The 23,005-nt window shown below is 34.1% G+C and overlaps 1 protein-coding gene across 3 annotated transcripts in view; it reads right to left on the bottom strand.

The window, feature by feature from the left end:
• NUDCD1 (NudC domain containing 1) overlaps positions 1-23,005 on the bottom strand; it is an 81,949-nt gene that overhangs the window by 12,297 nt on the left and 46,647 nt on the right. For all 3 annotated transcript variants that reach the window (XM_011961083.1, XM_011961085.1, XM_011961084.1), the window contains 2 exons: positions 22,309-22,453; positions 17,745-17,870 (listed from right to left, as the gene is read on the bottom strand). In XM_011961083.1, the coding sequence (XP_011816473.1) occupies positions 17,745-17,870; positions 22,309-22,453 (271 nt within the window). The remainder of the gene's footprint in view (positions 1-17,744; positions 17,871-22,308; positions 22,454-23,005) is intronic.

Raw genomic sequence — 23,005 nt, 5'->3', positions numbered from 1 at the left:
CCTTGATCACTATTTATTAACTTGCCTAAAACGCCTAGGATTTCAACTTACAATCAACAGACTGGTGATAATTCAATGTCTACAAGAGGTTCCAAATATACAAGTAGCCAACCCATGTACTATAGGAACCCACTTCCCTGGTTTCTGCTAACAGAATCAAGGGTTGGCATCTAATCCACAGTTAAACATTTTTAATCCACCAATTTATAAAATGGTTATGATGAAGTATTTTCTCATACTGGATGGTGGTTACCCAAAACAATAAAGTCCTCTTGATCAGGAAGTTTAAATACCAAAAAATAAACAATTCAAGCTAAGAAGACAGGCAGACAACACAGCTAGGGAGTACAGTAAGCAGAAACCATGATAAGATGTAGAAAGGAAGGGAGTGATCAATAAGTAGAAATATGCTCAGCAGAAGCAAATGAAGAAGAAGGCAATGTGATCATAATGGCACAGAACTGACTTAGAGAACAAGTTGATTATCAAGAGGTCATCAGAACTTGTGCTATTTTCTAAACAATGTTTCACATTTCCTTTAGGCCTGACTTGCCAGTGCATTTGTTTCCAAAATGACCTTAGCTATCCATGAGATCTGAAGAGATTGTTTCCACTGTTCCTCATAGGCTCCATACATGCTCACATTGTGACTTGAGATAACCAAAGGCTTTCTCTGTTGCCTGCAACCTCTACAAGTTTAGGTAACAGGAATTCTTCCAAAACAACAGCAAATACAGTTAAGATTAAAAAGTAAAGAGACTAAAATACTACTTTTGCTAAGTGAATTAAGTGAATTAAAAAGAAGTGTGATAAAAAGCACAATTAAAGTATACTTACTGTATAATCCTATAGACAGAAAATACCAATATGAGAAAAAGAAAAAACATATGAAGAACAAAAAGATATCGCATCATAATTTGAAGTGGATAAAACAGGGGAAGTAAAACATTATCCATTATCTAGCATGGGCCATTACCTGGAAGAAAAAAGTACAAGATGTTCAGAAGGTTCCTGAGTCAAGAACAGGTGAAACAGAACTCATTTTTCACTAGAGAACTATATATTCTGACTGTGAACAAAATTCCATCGAGTTTACAACTTGGTAGCCAAGAGCAAAACAGGACAGCAAATAAGAAAGAAAATGACGGTTGCTTTGGGTACATGCACTGCCAGAGGTGAGATGAAGCAGCCAATAGCTTATGAGCAGTGGAAACAAACACAGAAGACATTTTTTTAAATGAAGTAGGCAAAGACTCCCATTTAATTCAAATACCTCTAGTGGTAATTACCTAGAAATACACAGTGTGATAATTAATGTTCATCCTGATGATATGTAACCATCAACAAAATGTTACTTTCTCTTCAGAATGCTTTATGTAAGATGTTGGGCAAATAATACATTTTAGTAAGATTTCAAGGGGAAAAAGAAGGCTTCAAATATTTTTGATATTTGAACGGAAAAAAATAACTTATTTAGGCAATTCACTCATTTGGAAAATTCATTTCTTGTTAATACCAACTAAATATCTTACTGCATGAAAAAGAAAAACAGCTCTGAACTCCATAAATCCTTTGGGCAATAAAATATACTTCCACATTTCTTCTCTTACATTTACTACAGAAAAGGTAATATTTACCTTTGAATTACCTTTGTAGTCTTTGAATGAAGACTACAATTAGAGTAAAATATTCTCTAGGGAAAATCTGACATGTATTTCAAATAGTCAACTCATTGTCTTATTATTCTCTTTGTAGAACACTTAGCAACTAAAGACTTCTGAAGATTAAATGTCAAAGTGAAGACATTTAGATGACTTTTAATCACTTCTAATACCAAATTAAATTAAAAAATAATATTAATAAAAATGTTTTATCGACTCAGAAATAAAGTGTGTATTAGGATACCAGATTGAAACTTTAATTTCAAATTCATATTCTGTACATAGAATAAACTGTTAGAATTATTTACTGTGTTCTTACTATGCATGAAGTATTTAGCTGATCTGTATTTACTACCTTATTTAATCTTCGTTACCAGAGAATTAAGAATATGATCCCATTTAACAGAAGAGGAAACTCAAACTTGAGAGGTTCAGAGATTTAAGTCAAGAAGCTAACAACTGGTAGCTAGAATTTAAATTCAGATGTATTTCCAAACTCATGTTCTTCACCACCACCTGCATGTTCTCACAAAGTCCATTTTAAAGTGACTATTAACCACCAGAGTGTGTGTCCCTGGGAAGGCACTAGTTCAGATGTGGTAACTCACATACTATAAATATGCTTATAGTCTAGTTTCATCAGTTAAGCTGTATAGATAAGTTTTCTGTGCGTTTTGTATATAAAATTGATGTCTAAAAAATATGGAAAAGAAGTCTTATAAAATCCTGGGTTGCATTTTTTTGTTTGAACACCCATTAAATTACCTATATACTTAAGTATCTCTTTACCTTGACTAGAGACTGAAGCACAGGAAGATGTCAGATCTTAGCTAAGTGGTATAAAATACAATTGGTGGAAATGTACTTAAATTTCTACTTTAAAAACCCACAATAACTATTACTTAGAAATATTTTTTAAAACCGGTATTTTTCATTTTTTTTGAAAATTATCAAATTAGGTCTCAACTATGATGTATCATAACATTTTACTGACTACTCCAGTGGAGGATACATATAAATGTTACCAGATAAAAGAAATACACAGATACATATCAGAAAATACAAAGTTCTATACAGAAAAAAAGAGAAAAAAAGCAGGTGAGAAGATAGATGATGTGGTTGTGTTTTAATAGGGGACAGAAGACAATGTGAGCAGAGGTAAATAAAGAGAATAAGAGGAATAAAGGAAACAGTGAGAAAAGGTAGAACATTTCAGGCAGAGATAATAATAAATGCAAAGATTCTAAGGGAAAAGCATGTTTCAGTAGGTTTGAGGAACAGCATAATGGCCAGTGCAGCTAAAGAAAAGTGAACTAGTTGCTGGGTGCTGTGACTCACACCTGTTATCCCAGCACTGGGGAGGTTGAAGTGGAAAGATCACTTGAAAGTTCAGGAGTTTGACACCAGCTTGGGCAACACAGTGAGACCCCATATCTACAAAAAATCCAAAAACGAGCTAGGCATGGTGGGATGTGCCTGTGGTCCCAGCTACTCAGGAGGCTGGAAGTAGGAGGACTGCTTGAGTCTGGGAGGTCTAGGCTGCAGTGAGCATGCACTTCAGCCTTGGTGACACTTGTCTCAAAACACAAAGCAAAACACAATCCAGGAAAGTGAACTAGGAAAAAATGGTGAAAAATAAGATCATTGGGACTGGATAGCAGTGTTCTTTTAAACTATGTCTCCACACTGGTAGCAAAATCAAGTTGGAAGATCAAGAACTGGATTTTCTATTTGATTTCATTAAAATACCACAGAAGAATATTAGAGTACATCTCATACAATAAGGATAGTACTGTTTTGTGAAACTTTTGCATCAGATGTGTGTGTGCATGTGTTGAGTCTCATTTAAACAAATATCACGTACAATGAGTCGCAGAAACTTGGAAGGCTCTTTGTAGACCATGGTAAGGATGCTGAAAATTATCCTAAATGTAACACATAGGAAGCCTACTATAGGGAGAACAAGAATAGAGAAATTACATAATCTACTAAATCCTTTAAAAAGATTACTTTGATCTTCACACAAAGTACTTATTAATTCAAAATGAAAGATAACCTCAGAATACAGAAACCTGGTAGACACCACATTATCACATATTCCACCACAAGAGTAGGAAAAAACTGACACCAAATTCCTCCTAATGTGATACACTAAAAGGGAAACAACTTTTATGTAGTATTCTTGACAAAACAAATGCAACATCTGAACCCGCTGAGGATATATAATCCAATTCAAAGATAATCTATAAAAAAGGTACAAAATAAAGTAAAAAATGTTGGTTAACTTGCTATTCCAAATTACAGGAGATTAAAGACACACCATAACTAAGCACTTAAAAATTCAACACCTCTTCATGACAAAAAAATAAAACTCAGCAAACTAAGACGAAACATGACTCCTACTTAAATAAAAACTCCAGAACTAATGTCATATTTAATAATGGTAAACTACTCAATCTTTCTTCCTAAGATTATGAACAGGACAAGAATTCCTATTCTCACCAATGACATCTGCACTGCATCTAATATCCTAGCTAGTACAATACTGTAAGAAAAATAAATAAAAGGTATGCAGATTGGAAAATAAGAAGTTATACTGTCTTTATTCGCAGATATTACCCTGTACGTTGAAATCTTGGAGTATCTACAAAAAAGTAACTGGAAAAAGATAATTTATTGAAGTTACAATATAAAGTCAAGTAACACTGTTGCTACATAATACACAAAATAAACTGGAAATTTAAAAAATACTCATTATATTAGAATCCCAAAATATAAAATATTGGGATTAAATATCACACTGAAAACTTCAAAAGGCTGCTAGGACACATTAAGGAAAATCTAAATAAATGAAGAGACAATGCTTATGAATCAGAAGATTCAATTATCATTAAAGTATCAATTCTCCTCAAGTGGACCTGCAGATACAACACAATTCCAATTAAAAGCCCCATAGACATTTTTGTGCAAATTAAAAAGCTGATTGTAAAGCTTTTACAAGAATTAAACCGATTTAGGGAAACAAAAATCAAGACTAACACCATCTGAAAGGAAACTCCCTGTAACGCTACAGTAATCAAGCAAGTATAGTACTGTCTACAGAAGGAATCAGCAAACTTAAGGGGTCAGACAGTAAATATTTCAGGCTTAAAGGCCATAGTCTTTGTTAAAATTATTAAACTCTATTGTTGTAGTCTATAAGTAGCTATAGAGAGCATATAAATATATGTCTATGACTGAGTTCTAATAAAACTTTATTTATAAAAACAGGTACCTGGCCCACTGGGTCTTGCAGATACTGAATCATTTGTCAAACATATGTATTACAAATTCATTCCTCTCTCTGTAGCTTCTGTTTTACTCTCATAATGACATATTTTTGAAAAACAGATGTTAAATTTGATCCATTGCTCACTTTGTTTTGGAGTTAGTGTTTTTACATGTCCTAATCAAGTAATCTTTGCCTACTCCAAGGCCACAAAGATGACTTTGTGTTTCCCTCTAAAAGCTTTATTAGTTTATTATTTCATGTTTATTATCATAGTTTATTATTTCATATGTAGCCCATGTGTAACTGATTTTTGCATATGGTGTGATGTAAAAGTCAAAATACTTTTTTTTCCTTACAGATACCTAACAGACACAGTGCCATTTGTTGAAAAGACCATCCTTTTCCCACTGCACTGCTATGTCACTCTTGTCACAAATAAGGTAACTGTATTCATGTGTCAGGTTTACTATTTATATTACTGTCAAATCCACAAAATGTATAGCAAATGATAATAATAATAAACAAACTGCATTTATTATCAACTATCTTTCAATCCCTCCAGCCAGGAACACAGAGACTTCATCTCATCTAGGGTGTGACGGGCAGTCTCCCTAGGAAAAGGCTGGGGAAGAAAGAAAAGTTGTATGTTGATAAAAATTCTTCCAACTGGGATAGTAATTTATGATAGCTGGTAAAAATGGCTTTGCCCTTTAAGATTCTAGAAGGAAAATAATTAAATATCCTAGCTAAAACAACAGCTTCTAGCAAGAGTATATTCCTGGAGAAAGGCTCAGTATGTATGAACACAGATTCTTAGAAAAAAACAAGTATCAGTTAAGCAAGCATTTCATTACTATCCCAAGGAAAGGACTGAATTCTAGTGCACTGAGGGCTTGACACTGTACAGAATTTTAAGAATCAAAAAATACAAGATTTGCAACTAAAATTACATCTTTTCAGAGGAGAATGAAAGGTAAAAAAGGAATTGAAGACTTCTGCAAACAAGTCCATCATAGGTAATAATAACTGGCAACCAATAATTAACAACATTATTCATTATACTCTCACAATCCTGAAAGAGACTAAAATTCTCCAATAAAACTACACTCATTATGAGGTCAGCATTACTGTGATACCTGAACTTTAAGGTGCTGGGAGACAATTATCCTAAACACTCACATTTTCTGCATATCTTTGAAGCAGAGGCATGAAATATAAGTCCTTAATTCTGGACTACTATTTCAAGGATGTCTGTAAAGCAAATAACGTAAATAACCTAGGAAGATATAGTATCACTTTCCATAGTAAAAGGCAGATTTGTTTAAAGTCCAGTAGAATAATGTCTCTTCTAAGCAAAGTACAGGAAGGCTTACTGGTCATCTCCATATTTCCCCGTGGAAATTGAGGGTCAGGGAATTGGTCCAATGCTGATACTCTGGGTTAATGATACTGCTGTCAGTGATAAACTATCCTTTGTGTCTGACACAGGAGTCTCATGTCTTTTTATCAGCATCTATGAAACTGTGATAGGCTAACTTGTTAGCTTGCAAGTAGGCTAAAAATCTCAGACTCACTGTCATTCTGGGGAAGAAGATGGAATGCTGACAGAGAAAGGGCTCTCTGGAGGAGAAAAATGAGAGCCTTATAGGTTGATTAACAACATTAAAGATGTATCTATGGGATTATCTGGTGAATGAGGCAATAAATGTCCTTCACTTCATGGCCTATTAATGAGGAGCTGGAAAGGCAGGTTGAGTACTGGGAAGTTGGCTGACAGCTGCCTGAACAGTGCCCTGGTTGTTGCTAACTCTTTTCCAGAAGAAAGTACCTTCTCACTGATTTGGTGGTAGTACTTTAATTAAAGCATAATGTGCTTTAATTTCTGTTTTGATACAAACTAAGTATCACCATCTTTTTTTTTAAAGATTTTCATAAATTTCACTTTCTCAAAAACAGGGGCAACACAAATTTACCTTATTTAATAAGTTTATTCTGGGCAAATCAAGTACTTGCTAATTCATACTTTTAATAGTTTACTACTCAAAAGATTTTTCCATATACTAAAAGTAAACCTCAAAGAGTCACACAAAAGATTAGGACACAATAAAAGTATCAAAAAACAGTATGAATATTTATCAGATTTTTATGAGGGCAATAATCTAAGTGCAAGAAGGCAAATATATAAACATTACTCAAAGATATAAACACTTAAGGCTGTCATTAAAGTGAGAAAAAGTAAGCAATATTAACCAAAAACAAAGTGAAATGTCCACAACAATTATGACCCAAAATCAAATCATATGCTATTTTTTCTTTTATTCGAGAGAAGGTCTCACTGTTAGAGGTTGCCTAGGCTGGAGTGCAGGCACCATTATAGCTCACTGGAACCTCCAACTCCTGGGCTCAAGAGATCTTCGGGCCTCAGGCCCCCGAGCAGCTGGGACTAAATGTGTGCACCACCACGCCTGGCAAATTTTTTTTTGTAGACAAGAGGTGGGGGTGGAGTCTCGCTATGTTGCCCAGGCTGGTTCTGACCTCCTGACCTCAAGTGATCCTCCAGCCTTGGCCCCCTAAAGTCTGGGATTATTGGCATGAGCCACTGTGCCTGGCCCATATGTTATTCAAACAGCTAAAAAATAGATAATGGGTACAACAGGAGCAAACAGAATTTAAAACAAGCATAGAGAAATCAACTGCAATATGAGTCAAAGAAACTCAATGTATAATTCACATATCTCAGATATCAATTCATAACCATTAAGTTGGAAATAGTATTACGTAGTATTTCTACACATACACACATACACACACACACACACACACACACACACACACACACACACACACACACGCCTCTTTGAGACTCTATACTCCAGCAATGCTAAATTAGTGGGAGATCACATAAACTGCAATATTTGTTTGATACAACTCTCTTTCCTCACTTTCGTACACTATAATTATTGTTATAAATACTTATTTACATGCTTGTTCCCCACTTGACTGTATGTTTTAAAAGTAGAGACTGTCTTGATTACCAATAGTCTCCAAAATTGAATGTAAGCACCGTATACATTTATTTGCTCAATGTTGTCATGGTTACATTAAAAGTGGTGACAGGTAACTTCTGCAATATTTGTAAAGCACTTTAATCCAAGCCCAAGACTCTAAGATAATGAAAAAAATACATGCAGAGGGGTATTCTAAATGATTAAATTTATATTTTTTAAAATCTAGGGGAAACAGAAATTCATTAGATAATTGATTAAATTGTGGTATAAGCCTATATGACAGCATGCAGCATATTAGTATTTCAAAAATATGGACTAATAGGTAAAATGCTTATGGCAATATTAATTTTTAAACAGTAGGCTACAAATTGAACCTACAGTATTGTTATAGACCTAAAAATTACACAAGGACAAGGTGAAAGTTTCAAAAAGGTTAACATCAGCACTGCTAGATCAAGAAAATGAAAAATCCGCACTAGAATGAATAAATTACATATATATACATGATGAAAACTATGTAAGGGTCAAAACAAATGAAACTCAGCTATACATGACAATGTGGTTGACCCTCACAAACTTAAAGAAAAAAAGTCACAAAAGAATACCCAAGAGTATGATTCCATTCATAGAGTTCAAGAACATGAAATTAACCTATTATTGAGAGGTAAATGTGATAAGGGCTTTTAAACATATCAGTAATAAATATTAACAATGAAATATTAGACATTTAGGACAGCTCTCTTGGGCAAGAGGAAAAAGGCATAAGGAGAAGTAGTTAGGAGATGAGATCTAGAAAACATAAAACACAAAAACATGGATTGTTTATTTTGATTTACATTAATGCTATTTAAGCAATATGTATTTTTTATAAAAGACTTCTACTTAAATTTTATTAAAATGATGGCTTCATACCAACATAATTTACATGGTTTATTATTTTTCTAAATGTAAATTTTCTTCAAATAGGACTCACAGGCCCTCAGGACTCATAGGGCCTCACTATGTATGAGTGAGGGCTAGTACATACCATAAAGAAGTATAATATATACCTATACATACAATCTATACTAGTGCACATACACACAGGTATGGAGCACTGCATTACATGGTGTTATGAACAGCAATTACTGTTGCAACAAGTATCTTTACCGTAAAAACTTCTTTCAGTTATCAAAATATAAGGGCAAGAAAATAGACTACTCACTTCCACCACTCTCTATGGGCCAAAGGAATCTACCAAGAAAAAGAAAATTCAAATACCTTTATAAGTGGTTTTACTTCGTATTGTTGTAAGTTAATTCTGCATGTCTCTTTAACTTCTGTATGTTTTGAAAGCAGACATACTGACTGCTCTTTACTCTCTACTACCTTTCCAAATGTTCATGCCCCCAGTTGACAGACAAATGGACTCCCATGGCTGAAGTGCTCAAAGTTAAAACAGAAGCAGGCAGCCATGGCTGGGTGAGGAAGTGGTCACCTATTGTGTTCTCAGAAAGACTTTGTAAAAGTATGACAGGATTTCCTTTTCTACAGCCAAGCCAAATCACTTCCTATTGTTGGTGCCAAAATAAACTGCAGCCAGAATCCCCTCGCCCATCATTCACTATTAGAAAGAAACATTTGACAGAGACTTCTGGTTTTATGCTTGAAAACCAACCAATCAGAGCTCACCTGCCCCAGTCAATCAGGGCTCAGCTGTGGTTATTCAGCTCAAACTATGGTTATTAAGAATTGGGTATTTGGCAAACATTTTTCCAAAGTAAATCAATCAATCATGGCTCAGCTATATTGACCAAGGGGCTCAGCTGTGCTGACGGATCAGAACTAAGCTGCCATTCACTCATTTGCATAAACAGATCTGCTTGGGAACCTGGGCAGGAACTGTTGCTATAAAACCTGAACCCGGCCAGGTGCGGTGGCTCATGCCTGTAATCCCAGGACTTTGGGAGGCCAAGGTGGGTGAATCACGAGGTGAAGAGTTTGGGACCAGCCTGGCTAACATGGTGAAACCTTGTTCCTACTAAAAATACAAAAAATTAGCTGGGCATAGTGGTGGGTGCCTGTAATCCCAGCTACTCGGGAGGCTGAGGCAGGAGAATCGCTTGAACATGGGAGGTAAAGGTTGCAGTGAGCCGAGATCATGCCAATGCACTCTAGCCCGGGGGACAGAGTGAGACTGTCTCAAAGAAAAGAAACCCTGAACCCTCTCTTTGTTCTCTAGAACACATCTTCATTTTACACTGAAAGCTGCCTAAGGCTACATCTCCTTAGTCTGCAAACTGTTCACTGGAATAGTCTCTTTCCTCCAAATTCCTTTTCAAAGAACTTTGTTCACTCACGGATGTTTGCATAATGAATAGCCTTAGAAGATAGAGTGTCTCCCTCCATTACTATGGGCAAAATGTTTATGACAATAAGCAGGTAGACATGCTAACTGATCATTATAGTAGACTCAAGTTCCCTAAGCTCAAGTATTCTCTCCTGTAATACAACCTATTGATGTAGGTGGGAATCCATCTGGACCCATCTGTTCTGTCCAGTGGGAATTTTAGACTTGAGAAATTGGTGTAAATATGCTAACGCTTATGCTGTTTACTGTGCAAAGTAATAAAGTCTCCAATCCAGTAATTTCCTGTCTCCAACCAGAATCCATTAAACTGGCAGGTTAACTTGTTAGCCTGTAAACGGGGTAAAATCTCAGAACCTTCATAGTTTTTTGTTTTTTTTTTTTTTGTTTTTTTATTATACTTTAAGTTCTAGAGTAACTTTCTAAGAATTAGTGCTGTTATTGTGTGAATGGCATATACACACAATCCCTGTTTTAGACAAGCCACTTTCAAAGTATGATATGCAGAACCCTATTGGGTTGGGGAGGGGGGTGCTGGGAGATACCTTCAGGGGGTCTATAGACTTAAAACTATGTTCATAATAATACTAGGATGTAAATTGCTTTCTCCCTATTTTTAAATTTGTATGGATGGTACAAAAGAAAAAGTAGGTAAAATTGCTGGAGTGATAGCATAAATTATTGCAAATAATAGCACCAGATACTAGTAACTACCTGAAGTTGCTACATTCTTCACTGCCATGTACTCACTGTAAAGAAAAGGCCAGTTTCACTTTAAAATATCCTTGAGAGAGAAAAATGATTAATTTTATTACATCTTGACTCTTGAGTACATGTCTTTTTAGTATTCTGCATGATTAAATGGGAAGCACACATAAAGCAGTTCTGCTGCACACTAAAGTACCATGGTTGTCTCAAGGAAAAGCACTTGGGAATCGTTTGAGCTGTAAACACTGAAATGGCCATTTTTTCATGGAAGAGTATTTTTACCTGAAACAACAGTTTGCAAACTATGGTTATTCTGAATTGAGATTCGGTAAACATTTTCCCAAAGGAAATGACTGAAGTCTATCACTTCAAGGAGAACACCCAAAAGTATTTGTTGCCAATGATAAAATTTCAGCTTTTGAACAAAACTTAGAATTTTGAAGAACTCATATTTATCACCATGAGGATGACAGCCTGCCAATCCTTAAAACACTCTTCTGGTGAGATTAGTGGTATATTAACAAACGCTTATGTGTGTATCGGTTTATAACGAATAATGAAATAGATTAGCATTTGGAAAGTCTGAATAACTCACAGAAGCAATATTTTCAAATTGTCGTCATGCATAAAACATCCATTCAAAGTGTCTCAAAAACCAACTGATTTTAAAGTAACAGAGCATGAAAAGTTTACATTGCAACTAATATTTAAGAAATGGGCACGTCAAATTTTGGTGTAATATCAAAGGAAAAAACTCACCATTAACTGCAAATGTTAATTAAATACCCCTCTCTTTCCAATTATATATCTATAGGAATCTGAATATATTTCAACCGCAGTATATTGCAAAAGATTGAATGCAGAAGCAGATATAAGGATTCAACTATATTAATGCAGACATTAGAGAGATCTGCAAAAATGTAAAACAATGACATTTCTTTTTTTTATTATTCTGGAAAATGCTCTAATTTTCATTAGAAAATATTATTTATGTTAACAATAGGTTATTATTTTTAAATGAGTATTTTTAAAATTTCTTAATTTTTAATGATACATTTTGATAAATATAATCCAAATATAAAAACTAAGTACACCAAAAAGCTGAAGGAGGTAAAGGCAGGCAAAGTAAACCCATTGGGTGGTTAAAAGGCTTGCTAAGAATACTAATTAATCAGTCAAACATAACTGCAAGGACAAAGTTTAACCTGATTAAAAAATAAATGTCAAATCCTCTAACATATTAATTTTAATTACAAATGAACTGTTTGTAATTAAACAATTTTGTTTCATAAAAATGCCATTTACATGAAATTACTTGATTATTCATTACTTTGAATGACTTTTTTTGTAATAGATAATTCTGCTTTTTATAATAATTTAAAATTTCCATTTCCAAATAGTTTAATAAAATATGGAGGGAAAAAAAAGAATGTAAAGGGGTCCTGAGACCAAAAACCACTGGTTTAGATACTTTTAAAATGTTTTTTAAACTATTATAACTATTTACACTATTATAAATGCTCTAATAACTTCTGATCCTATCCTTAATATCCTCTTGAAAGGATTAATAATATACAGCACTTGCTTTTCCTACTTCCTTTCATAATGACATTAACTTAAAAGAATTATTTTCTGTTTGTAACTCTTCTTCTTCCTGTCTTGATGAGTTTATTTAAAAGTTACAAATATTCTTTCAGGTGCTTCAATTTTATATCTTAAGCCAGTGGTCCCCAACTTTTTTAGCACCAGGGACTCGTTTCATGAAGACAAGTTTTTCACGGACAAAGGTGGGGGTGTGTGTGGGTTCCAGGTTGAAACCTCAGATCATCGGGCATTAGTCTCATAAGGACTGCATAACCTAGATCCTTTGCATGCACAGTTCACAATAGCACCACTATGAGAATCTAAGGCTGCTGCTGATCTGACAGGATGTGGAGCTCATCCACTGCTCACCTCCTGCTGTGCGACTAGGTTCCTAACAGGCCAGGGACCTGTAAGGTCCGTGGCCTGGGGGATTGGGACCCTTGTCTTAAGCAATAGATGAATATCATCTGATCTAAGAAATTCACCATAATCTAATACTTAAAAATATCCTATCACCTTCTGGTCATTCAAGTCTATATAATTTGATTACTACAGATCAGTGTTGTCCAACAGAAATAAAATGGGAGCCACATACATAATTTTAAATTTTCTAGGAGTCATATTTAAGCATAAAAAGAAACTGGATAAATTAACTTGAATAATGTATTTTATTTAACCAAACATATCCAAATGATTGTCATTTCAACATAAAAATTAATTAGTAATATTTTATGTTTTATGTATTTCATATTTTCAAAATCTGGTAGTGTATTTTACATTTATAGCACATTTCAATTCAGACTACCCACATTTCAATTGCTCAATAGTCACCATATGGCCAGAGGCTAACATTTTGACAGCTCTTAGATAGAAGTAAAAATAATTCATCTTCAATTCTATCTGAACTCTGATTTGCACTTTACACTTTAGTGACCAATTTAATATTTCAGAGAAATATTAAATATTCAGTTCTGATATTTGTTATTTCTTTTATTGTGCTGCTTCATTTATTTATTTAACATTTTATTTTCCAAATGGCAATTCTAACCCTAATGTCCATGTCTTAAAAGGAAACATATTTTGGGATATTTGTCATTTAAAACATAGAGTTCTGATCTTTTTATTATAGCATTATTTTCTAAAACTCTTAGGGAATATACTAATCTTCCCATGTAAAGTAATTTCAAATTTCAAGCATTGTATGAGTATCCATTCTACATATACGTTTATGCATTTTTACTTCAGTGCATTTTTGTCTATATAAAAATTAGTAACATAAAAATCAAAATGCCTATAATTTTTAACTTTTATGTTCGGGGTACATGTGCAAGTTTGCTACATAGGTAAATTGTGTGTCATGGGGGTTTGGTGTACAGATTATTTTGCCAACCAGGTAAAAAGCATAGTTCCCGACAGGTAGTTTTTCAATCCTCATCCTCCTCCCTCCCTCCACCCTCAAGTAGGCTCTCTGGTGTCTGTTGTTTTCATTTGTGTGTCCATATGTATTCAGTGTTTAGGATCTCACATGAGTCAGAATGGCCATTATTAAAAAGTAAAAAAAAAAAAAAACAGATGCTGGTGACATGGAGGAGAAAAGAGAATGCTTATACACTGCTAATGGGAATGTAAATTAGTTAGCTATTGTGGAAAGTAGTTCGGAGATTTCTCAAAGAACTCAGGGCAGAATTATCATTTGACTCAGCAATCCCATTATTGTGTATATACCCAAAGGAATAAAAATTGTTCTACCATAAAGGGCTTATACTTATAAAAAGAAAGTTTGGTTTCAAATCCAACTGAAACAAAGATAAGAATCTTTAGTTTAATTATACACTAATTGAAGTTAAACCAGCAATTAAACTTTGAAATGTGATTAGTTAAAAAGGTATGTACAAAATGCTGGAAATGTCTCATCAAATAAAAGCTATGGTACAATGAAGGATTGTTTGTTTATTTCTTAAGTTTCTGAGAATAGAAACTGCTTACCACAGAAATCTATTGTTCACATTCCTTAGGAACACAGAAGTAAGACTAACTGTATTTATTCAGAAGTAAGGACGAACTGTAGTAGCTTAGGATCTCCAAAGAGAAATTTATGATCCTGTTGGTTTAGGGAAAATTATGGAAAGCATACTGGCAGCCCAAGAGATCTAGTTCCACTACTGACTCTCTCTTTGATCCCATATAAACTCCATCTATCTCAGCTTGTCTTAATAAATCCGTAAAATGAAGAAGATGAAATATGGAATTTCTTTGAAGTTGGAAAGATTGTCCCTGTTTATTATATATTAGACTTCTTCCCCACTCTTGATCTACGACACTGAGAAGATCCACTGCTATAACATTCTAGCTTTTATAAATTCCTGAGGAGTGAAGTCACATTTGATCAGTAAATGTAAGAAAAATCAGTATATTTTTCTCAGTTCTATCACTTTTTCATATAAGGAGCTAGAGGGCTCAGGAAATAAGAGTTTTCCACTACCCCTCTAGGGGCAGCCAGAGCTGATTTAACATTGCCTGTGACTATAGTTACATCTGCTAAATTCTAGGACTTAGTATGTAGATCCACTAAGCTTTTGTACTGTAATGTATCAGTAATAATGCTTTTATTTTGCCATTCCTTGGTTTTAATTAATATGCTCAAACATAAGAAATGAAGAAATGTATCATTAACTGGGGGTATCTCAGTGACCATCATTAAACTACTGATCAACACTATTTAGGAGTACTAAGATGAACCGAAATTTTCAGGGAAGCTAAGTTTAAACCACAGCATTTTATGACACCTAAGATACAGCTGCCTTCCCTGTAAAAGTTTGGCAGAAAACAGTATCTAAGAATTAAAGCACCTAAAAGTGTAACATTAAGAAGAACAACCAGATTCTTCATTAAATCTCCAGTTAGTCAGATTCAAGAGGCTTCTATCAGTCACACCTGAAACTGGTTCTCTGAAATTTAACCCAAGGTAACAAAGAGAAGAGTAGCTATGTGATGGCTCTTATTTATCACAATTCAGGGAATCATCTATAAGATTATGTCAAAACTAAACAACAGCTAGGAAGTAAAACTCCTAAAAACTCGAAACAGCTCTGATAATCTGGGGTTTTGACCAGTAGCCAGCCTGGATATAATAATCTAAGAATACTGCTTTCTCTTCAATTAGAAGATTAATTGAGGAGGAAGGGAGAAAATGAAAGACAGTCATTTCTTGAGATCCAAGATGGACCTAAAACAATTTTTTTTAATTTAATGACTGTCACTAAAAGATAATTCTACAGAAATGTATTAAGCAACTATCATGAATCAGAACATTTGGTAGGTGTTGAGGACACTGGTAAAATGTCATCCATGTGCTTTTTAGAACTTACTAGTGTTAAAGCGTGGTAAAGAAGAGAGCAGTGCAGAGATAGAAATTAATTGTAAAAGCAAATACCTAATTTTGATACAGCTTCAAATGGTACTTCTGCCTAGCCATTGGTCCTATGCCATTCCACCTCATTTATCCACATAGGTATAATCTAGAAATGCTCATTTTACAACTTCTTTGAGTGCTAATTAACATTCAGCCATCAAAGAAAGCTGGTAAGTATCCAAAAAGACCAGGAAGGGACAGCGAGTGAGACGAACAGTTATATTTCTTTTCAGTCAGTAAGATGTTGGGCCAGAACTCAGACCTGGTAAACCAGCTTCCCATGACACTTTTAACTTCGGTTACATGAATTCTGGTAGAATACACTTTCCCCCAAACCTCTACATAACAAAGAAACATCAGGGCAAACTTGGCAGAAATTTTTCAGGGTTTTCTTGAAAACAGAGCCTTTGAAACCTGTATCAAAGACTAACAAGTCTAAAAACAGAAACAAAAGACCAAGTTGTTCTCAATCTCCTCTGTTGCTTTTGCTTGGAATGAGTCTCCCAAATTTCCTTCTGGTTTCAGTAATAACACTAATTTCTATATGCACAGCTCTAAATTAGCCACCAACTGCCTGAGACACCCTGCTCACAGAAACAACTCCATGAAACACACACTTAGTAGTAATAACTAATGGTTAAGGATTCCCCTAAGAAGGAAGGTCTAATAAGGTTCTAAATTAAAAAAAAAAAAAAAAAAAAAATCTACATCTACTGCATCAAGTCACTCCAGGCAGTCTTCTTCAGTATCTTAATACAAATCTGTCAAAGCTTGTAAACACAGTGTAATTTTGGGGGTGGAGGGGGCAGGGTGTGAAATATATATATATATGTGAAATATATATATATATATATATATATATATGGCACACAAGAGAGAAAAGGAAAAACAAATTCCAGATGAATTAATGAGGTGAATACAAATATTCCAAAATAGAAAAAGAAGAAGAAAATTAACTCACTTGATATAGAGGCATTATTCAAATTTAAAACACGTCATACAAATTGGTAAGTAACACTAAGACAAATAAAAACTTCTTCACAAAAGAAATAGTTATTACATGAAACAGTTGACAGTAAAAAAAAAAAAAAGATTGGCACAAGTTTATTCTGCACACCAATTAGTAATGATCAAACAAAAAAGTGAAGGTGAAGATGCAGTGAATCAGGCAATAACTGCAATCATTACTAATAAAAATATAAGTGGTAATCAATTTGTCAGAGGCTTATGATTCATTAATTTGAATTCTGTAACTTGTTATTAGATAAATTTCCCTGGAAATAGAAAAGGCTTCATATAACAGAGATTTTTAAAAATAGCATCATCATAATGTATTTTTAAAAAGCTATTACTTACTGTAATGGGTAGAATCACTACATGCAGACATGACCAACATCATAGTATAATCCAACCATTAAACCAGACATTTAAATAACATGAGGAAACGCTTAAGTGCATAATGTTGAATTAAAAAAAAAAAAAAAGTGAAGTTATTATACATTATAGGGTCACAATTATATATGCAAAACCCGTCCAGAAAAGCGCAAATTGAAAGATGTCAATATACAGTGGTACCAAAACTACACAACACTGTTTTACTGAGCATATGAAAAGATGCTACTTTATGGAGTGATGAGACTTATCAAAGCCAATAACTGCTAATCAAGTATCTTTGAAAAACATATACAGGCCAATCATCATCTGAGTTAACTATTGACAAAATTTTATAAAAATATTAATATCAGTAACTTACCACATGAGTAGTTTTTAATGTATTGCCATCAAATCTGCACAAACTGGAGCTCTCTTCAAAGAAAATATCACATTCTTCTAACTCTTGAGCATTGCAAGGTGGTTTTTCTTTATCTGGATTTGGATTCTTAGTCCAGAAAATAAAATAATAAGTAAAACAAATAAACAAGGGAATGGGTTTCTTCATCTTTAAAAATGTTAAGGTTACAGCAGTAATTAAAAATGAATTGCAAACCCATGACCAATAAAATCATAATCACACAAACAGAAATAACAGAATGACAAAGTCAGCAGAAAAGGATATGAAAACAGGTATTATAAACATGTTCCATATACTCAAAGATGTAAAGGGAAACATAAACATGAGAAAGTGAGAGATGAAAGAAAAGAACCATACTGAACTTCTAGATATAAAAACACAAATCTGAAATGAAAAGCAAAACAGATGTGACAGCTGATTAGACACTGCAGGACAAAAGACCAGTGAGCTTGAAAAATAGCAATAGTGACTACAAAATGAAGCACAAAGACAAAACATAAAAACAGAGAAACTCAGTGATCTGTGGAACAATATCAAGTGGTCTAGCATATGAGTAATTGGAGGAGGGCAAGAAGAATGGGGAAAAAATTGTGAATAAGTAATGGCCAACACTTTAGAATGTCAAAGAACTCCAAGCACAACAAAGATTTTTTTAAAAAAATCAAAAACCACAGTAAGTCATATTATAAGTAAATTTCTGAAAAGCAGTAATAAACAAATTCCTAAAAGCAGACAGGGGAGGAAAAGATACATTATTTACAGAGGAACAAAGATGTAAAAGACAGCTGACTTCTCATCAGAAACTATGTAGGCCAGAATACAGTGGTGTGTATTTGAAAGTGTAAGAGAAAAAAAAAAAAAAACCTGTCAACGCTGAATTATATACATAACAAAAATAACTTTAGAAAAGGGAAGAAAAGAGAAATATTTTTGCAGAAAAAAGCTGAGAGAATTTACCACCAGCAAATCCACACTAGAAAAAAATGCTAAAAAAAGCTCTCCAGCCAGAAAAAAATAACATCAGATGAAAATGTCAATCAACACAAAGGAATATAGAATAGATGAAAAGGCAAATATAAGAGTAAACGAAAAACCTTTTTTTCACATTTTTCATCTTTTAAAAGAGAATTACTGACTATAGCTAAAATAGCAATGTAATATTAATTTTAATACAAAATGTAAGACAATAATAATACAAAGAACAGAAGAGAGGAAAATATAAATTTCTTAAATTATAGATGAAGTGGTAAGTTTTTAAAGACAGTTGGTGATAAGTCAAAGATGTAACCTCTAGAACCACTAAAATACACACACACACACACACACACACACATCTATCCAAACAGAAACACTAAAATATTGTTAAAAAGCCTAAACTAGACATAAATAAATTCATAAAAGCAATTTTTAAATGTTCCCTTGTTTCAATGCAAGGGTCACTGTCTGGTCTTATATACCTCACAGAGTAACAGGATCACAATAATTAAGCAATAAATTATACAATATCCGCATATAGCAGAAATACAATTCTACAACTGACCAAATGTGTAAACATCTAGTTTGCTAAGATACAGAGTTATGTTAATTCTCATGTTATTAAATATTTAATGAAATGAACTGAGAGAATCTGAAACTAAATGGATGGAAGTTCTAGAAGATCTACATACTCAACATGTGTCCATGTCCCAGCTGGAATATGGAACCGCCTAGTTGTGGCTGTTGCCTGTAGTCTAAGTATCAATGGGAACAATCATGGTTGCTGTGACTGGCTGTAACGGCACCACCAGCAATCTCCTGGTTAGTTGATGCCATTCTGCACAGTGTCTCAAGGAGATATCAATGTCCAACAGAATAGAGAAAGTATCCTATAGATTTCTCCTTCCCTTCATCTTCCAATTATCCATACTTTAGAAGCAGAAAAAATTAAAAGTTCAGGACTATCAAGATCACCAGTGCTTCACAAGACAAGATTATAGAGAAAAGGAAATTGCAGAGAAAAGGGTCAAACTTCAACAGAGCAAATGCTATGTTGCTTTCCGAGGACCATTTACTGATTTTTAAACTGACTTGAAAAAGACAAGCAGAAATCAGCAAATAAGGGGCCAAAAAGCTGAGTTTGGGGTGTTAAAGTGCTTGGGAGTCAAAAATTAGACTTCAGAGTCCACACAGTAGGAGAAGCCCTGGTAAACATCCTAGGCTTTCAGTTGAGGTAAAAGAAAAGTTTTGCCTTAGGTGTAAGAATAAACATGGAATAAATCAGCCATGTAAAAGACCAAAGCCCAGCATCGAATCAAATCAATCCCTATGGAATTAAGGCAGGCTAAAAATTTAGAGAATGCAGTTACAGTAGTGCTTAGAAGGGCGTGTACAACATTAAGTGCTCTCATTGGAACAGAAAGTTCAAAAATGAACTAAGCTATCACCTTCAAAAACAGAAAACAAAAAAGCAAAATAAATTCCTAGTAAACAAAAGGAAGAACATAATACATGTAACATGGAAATTAAGAAATGGAAAACTGAAAAACAAAAGCAATGGAAACAGATGCTCACATTAGACCTATATCTGTTAGAAGAAATTAAAAACGGCCGGGCGCGGTGGCTCAAGCCTGTAATCCCAGCACTTTGGGAGGCCGAGATGGGTGGATCACGAGGTCAGGAGATCGAGACCATCCTGGCTAACATGGTGAAACCCCGTCTCTACTAAAAAATACAAAAAACTAGCCGGGCGAGGTGGCGGGCGCCTGTAGTCCCAGCTACTCGGGAGGCTGACGCAGGAGAATGGCATAAACCCGGGAGGCAGAGCTTGCAGTGAGCTGAGATCCGGCCACTGCACTCCAGCCCGGGCAACAGAGCGAGACTCCCTCTCAAAATAAATAAATAAATAAATAAAAATTAAAAAAAAAATTAAAAACATTAAAAACTAAAGCACCATCATTAAGTGCCTTCCAAAAAAGCAAACTCAAGGTCCAGATTGTTTTACTGACAAATTCTACCAAACATTTTAAGACATAACACTAGTTCTATACATTCTCTTCTACAAATAGAACACGTCCCTAATCATTTTACAAAGTTATAACCCAGATATTCAAACTGGAAAAGGATGGTAAAAAACAACACAACACAAAACAAAAAACCTGACCAAAAAGGGCTTATCCCACCAATGCAGAAAATTCTATAATCATTCATGATAAAAACTCTCAGCACACTACAAACAGAAGAAAGTTTTTTCAATGTAATAAAAAGAATGTATCCTTCTTAATGATAAAATAGTCAATTATTTTCCCCAAGATCACAAATAAGGCAAGAATGTCTGCTTTTACCATATGAGAGTTCTATATAGCTGTGGAGAAGACATTCTAACCACTGCAGTAAGACAAGTATGAATATTTGAAAAACAAAACTGCCTTCAGCTGCAGATAAGATTGTATGTTTGTCTTTTCAAAATGTAACAAACACACTGGTGTTCAGGCATAAATAATTTTCTCATAAACACTAATATTCAATTGAAACCATCAAGTTTAAAAAGTAGTTAACTGCAATTATCTACAATCTCAAAACACATCTCCAACACTGTCACTGTTATTATATCCCCAGAGCCTAACACAATAATACTTGCTTAATGAGTGAATATAAGGCAATGCAGCCTGTATGGTTTGTTGTACACAGGGCTATGAAATCAAAGTTTTGAAGTCCTATATATGAGTTTCAGTGATTCCTGAAATTTTCAATTACTACTGGCAAACATGAAACTTGGTTTCTCTATCTGGCCATGTTTCCTTTTGATACAGACATTCACTTTCAATATTCTAATCCTTTTTTTCTATCTTGGGATGCAATTAACATTATAGTATAAACAATACTTTGTACAGTCTTCCTCATCTCTATAATTCAAGATGGCAATAAACCAGACATCTTTCATATGCTGATATCATTGTTAGAAAATGAACATATAATTTAAAATTCTGATGTACTGCTGTATTTGTTCACATTCTTAACATGATCATACACGTCATCAGAGTGGGAACATATTCAACCTCATGATTAAGTATTGTGGTGTCACTGTAATCATCACAATTAATTACATTACAAAGAAAAAATTACTATATATGATACATATATCCTTGCAAAATTCTAAAATCACCTCAAAAATTTTAGTGATAAGTAGATTCTTAGTAAATACATTTTAACATAATTTTTGTCCTACCAGCACTGGTCAGTTGATTCTTCTAAAGAATACATGTAGAGAGAGAAAGAGAGAGAGAACACGCACAATACATACACACACATACACAGATGCAGGCAAACTCTCTATATAGTATGACCACACATATATGTATGCATTTACATAGTGTAAGAAATAAATATTAGAACTTAAGCCATATTCAAACATCACTCAGATCAGTAGTATCTGATAGGTATCTTTTACATTAGGAAAAGCAAAACAATGTTTGAAAAGCATGGCATAATCTCCACATAACATATTTTTGGACCCTTGGAAAGTCACACTAGTATTTCAACTACTTACCAGTTCTTCAGAGGTCAAATGCATCAAACGTTCAGCTATTGCAGCACACTGGGCTGAATCTCTTATAAGTTCCCCTTGTTTATCTCCAACTACTAGCTCTGGCCAGGTCAGTCCTTCATTCTTCTTAATCAAGGAAATCTCCAAGCTAGAAGTTTAAATGAGAAAAGTAAAGTTACATTAAGCAATTATACAAATTATACAATCAGTAACAAACATTGTTTGTTTCTATCTTCTATAGAAAGAACTCTCCAGTGTCCACAGGATGGTTTACCAAAAATCTTGCCCATTTAAATTCTGCATGTGATGGAAAACCTATAATCCAATGGCGAATAGTCCAGATTTAATAAACAAAGAAAGTACCACTGGAAATGGTACATCAAATGGCCTGAAGAGAGAACTGGCTGGAAAGAGTGAGGTCATCCAGAAAGTACTGGTGTGCAGTATGTTCCTGAACTTAATAGAAATACAAGAAGCATGGATCTATAAGACATCTGGGGAATGGTAGGGGATGTGGGCATGTAAGCAAAGAGGAAAAGGCCTGTAACTAAAGGATAATTCTTTGTGTCTGGAACCAACAATTAACTTTATTTTCACAAACTAAGAACCATAATATATGATTATTAACCTAAAGATCAAGCAGATTAAATGAATGCAAATCTTAGTTTTAAAATACAGATGTTAAATAATTGAAAAGTAG

Source organism: Colobus angolensis, unplaced genomic scaffold (genome assembly GCF_000951035.1).
Source record: "Colobus angolensis palliatus isolate OR3802 unplaced genomic scaffold, Cang.pa_1.0 Scaffold535, whole genome shotgun sequence".
NCBI lineage: Eukaryota > Metazoa > Chordata > Mammalia > Primates > Cercopithecidae > Colobus > Colobus angolensis.
This window is presented reverse-complemented; position numbering and strand designations above follow the sequence as displayed.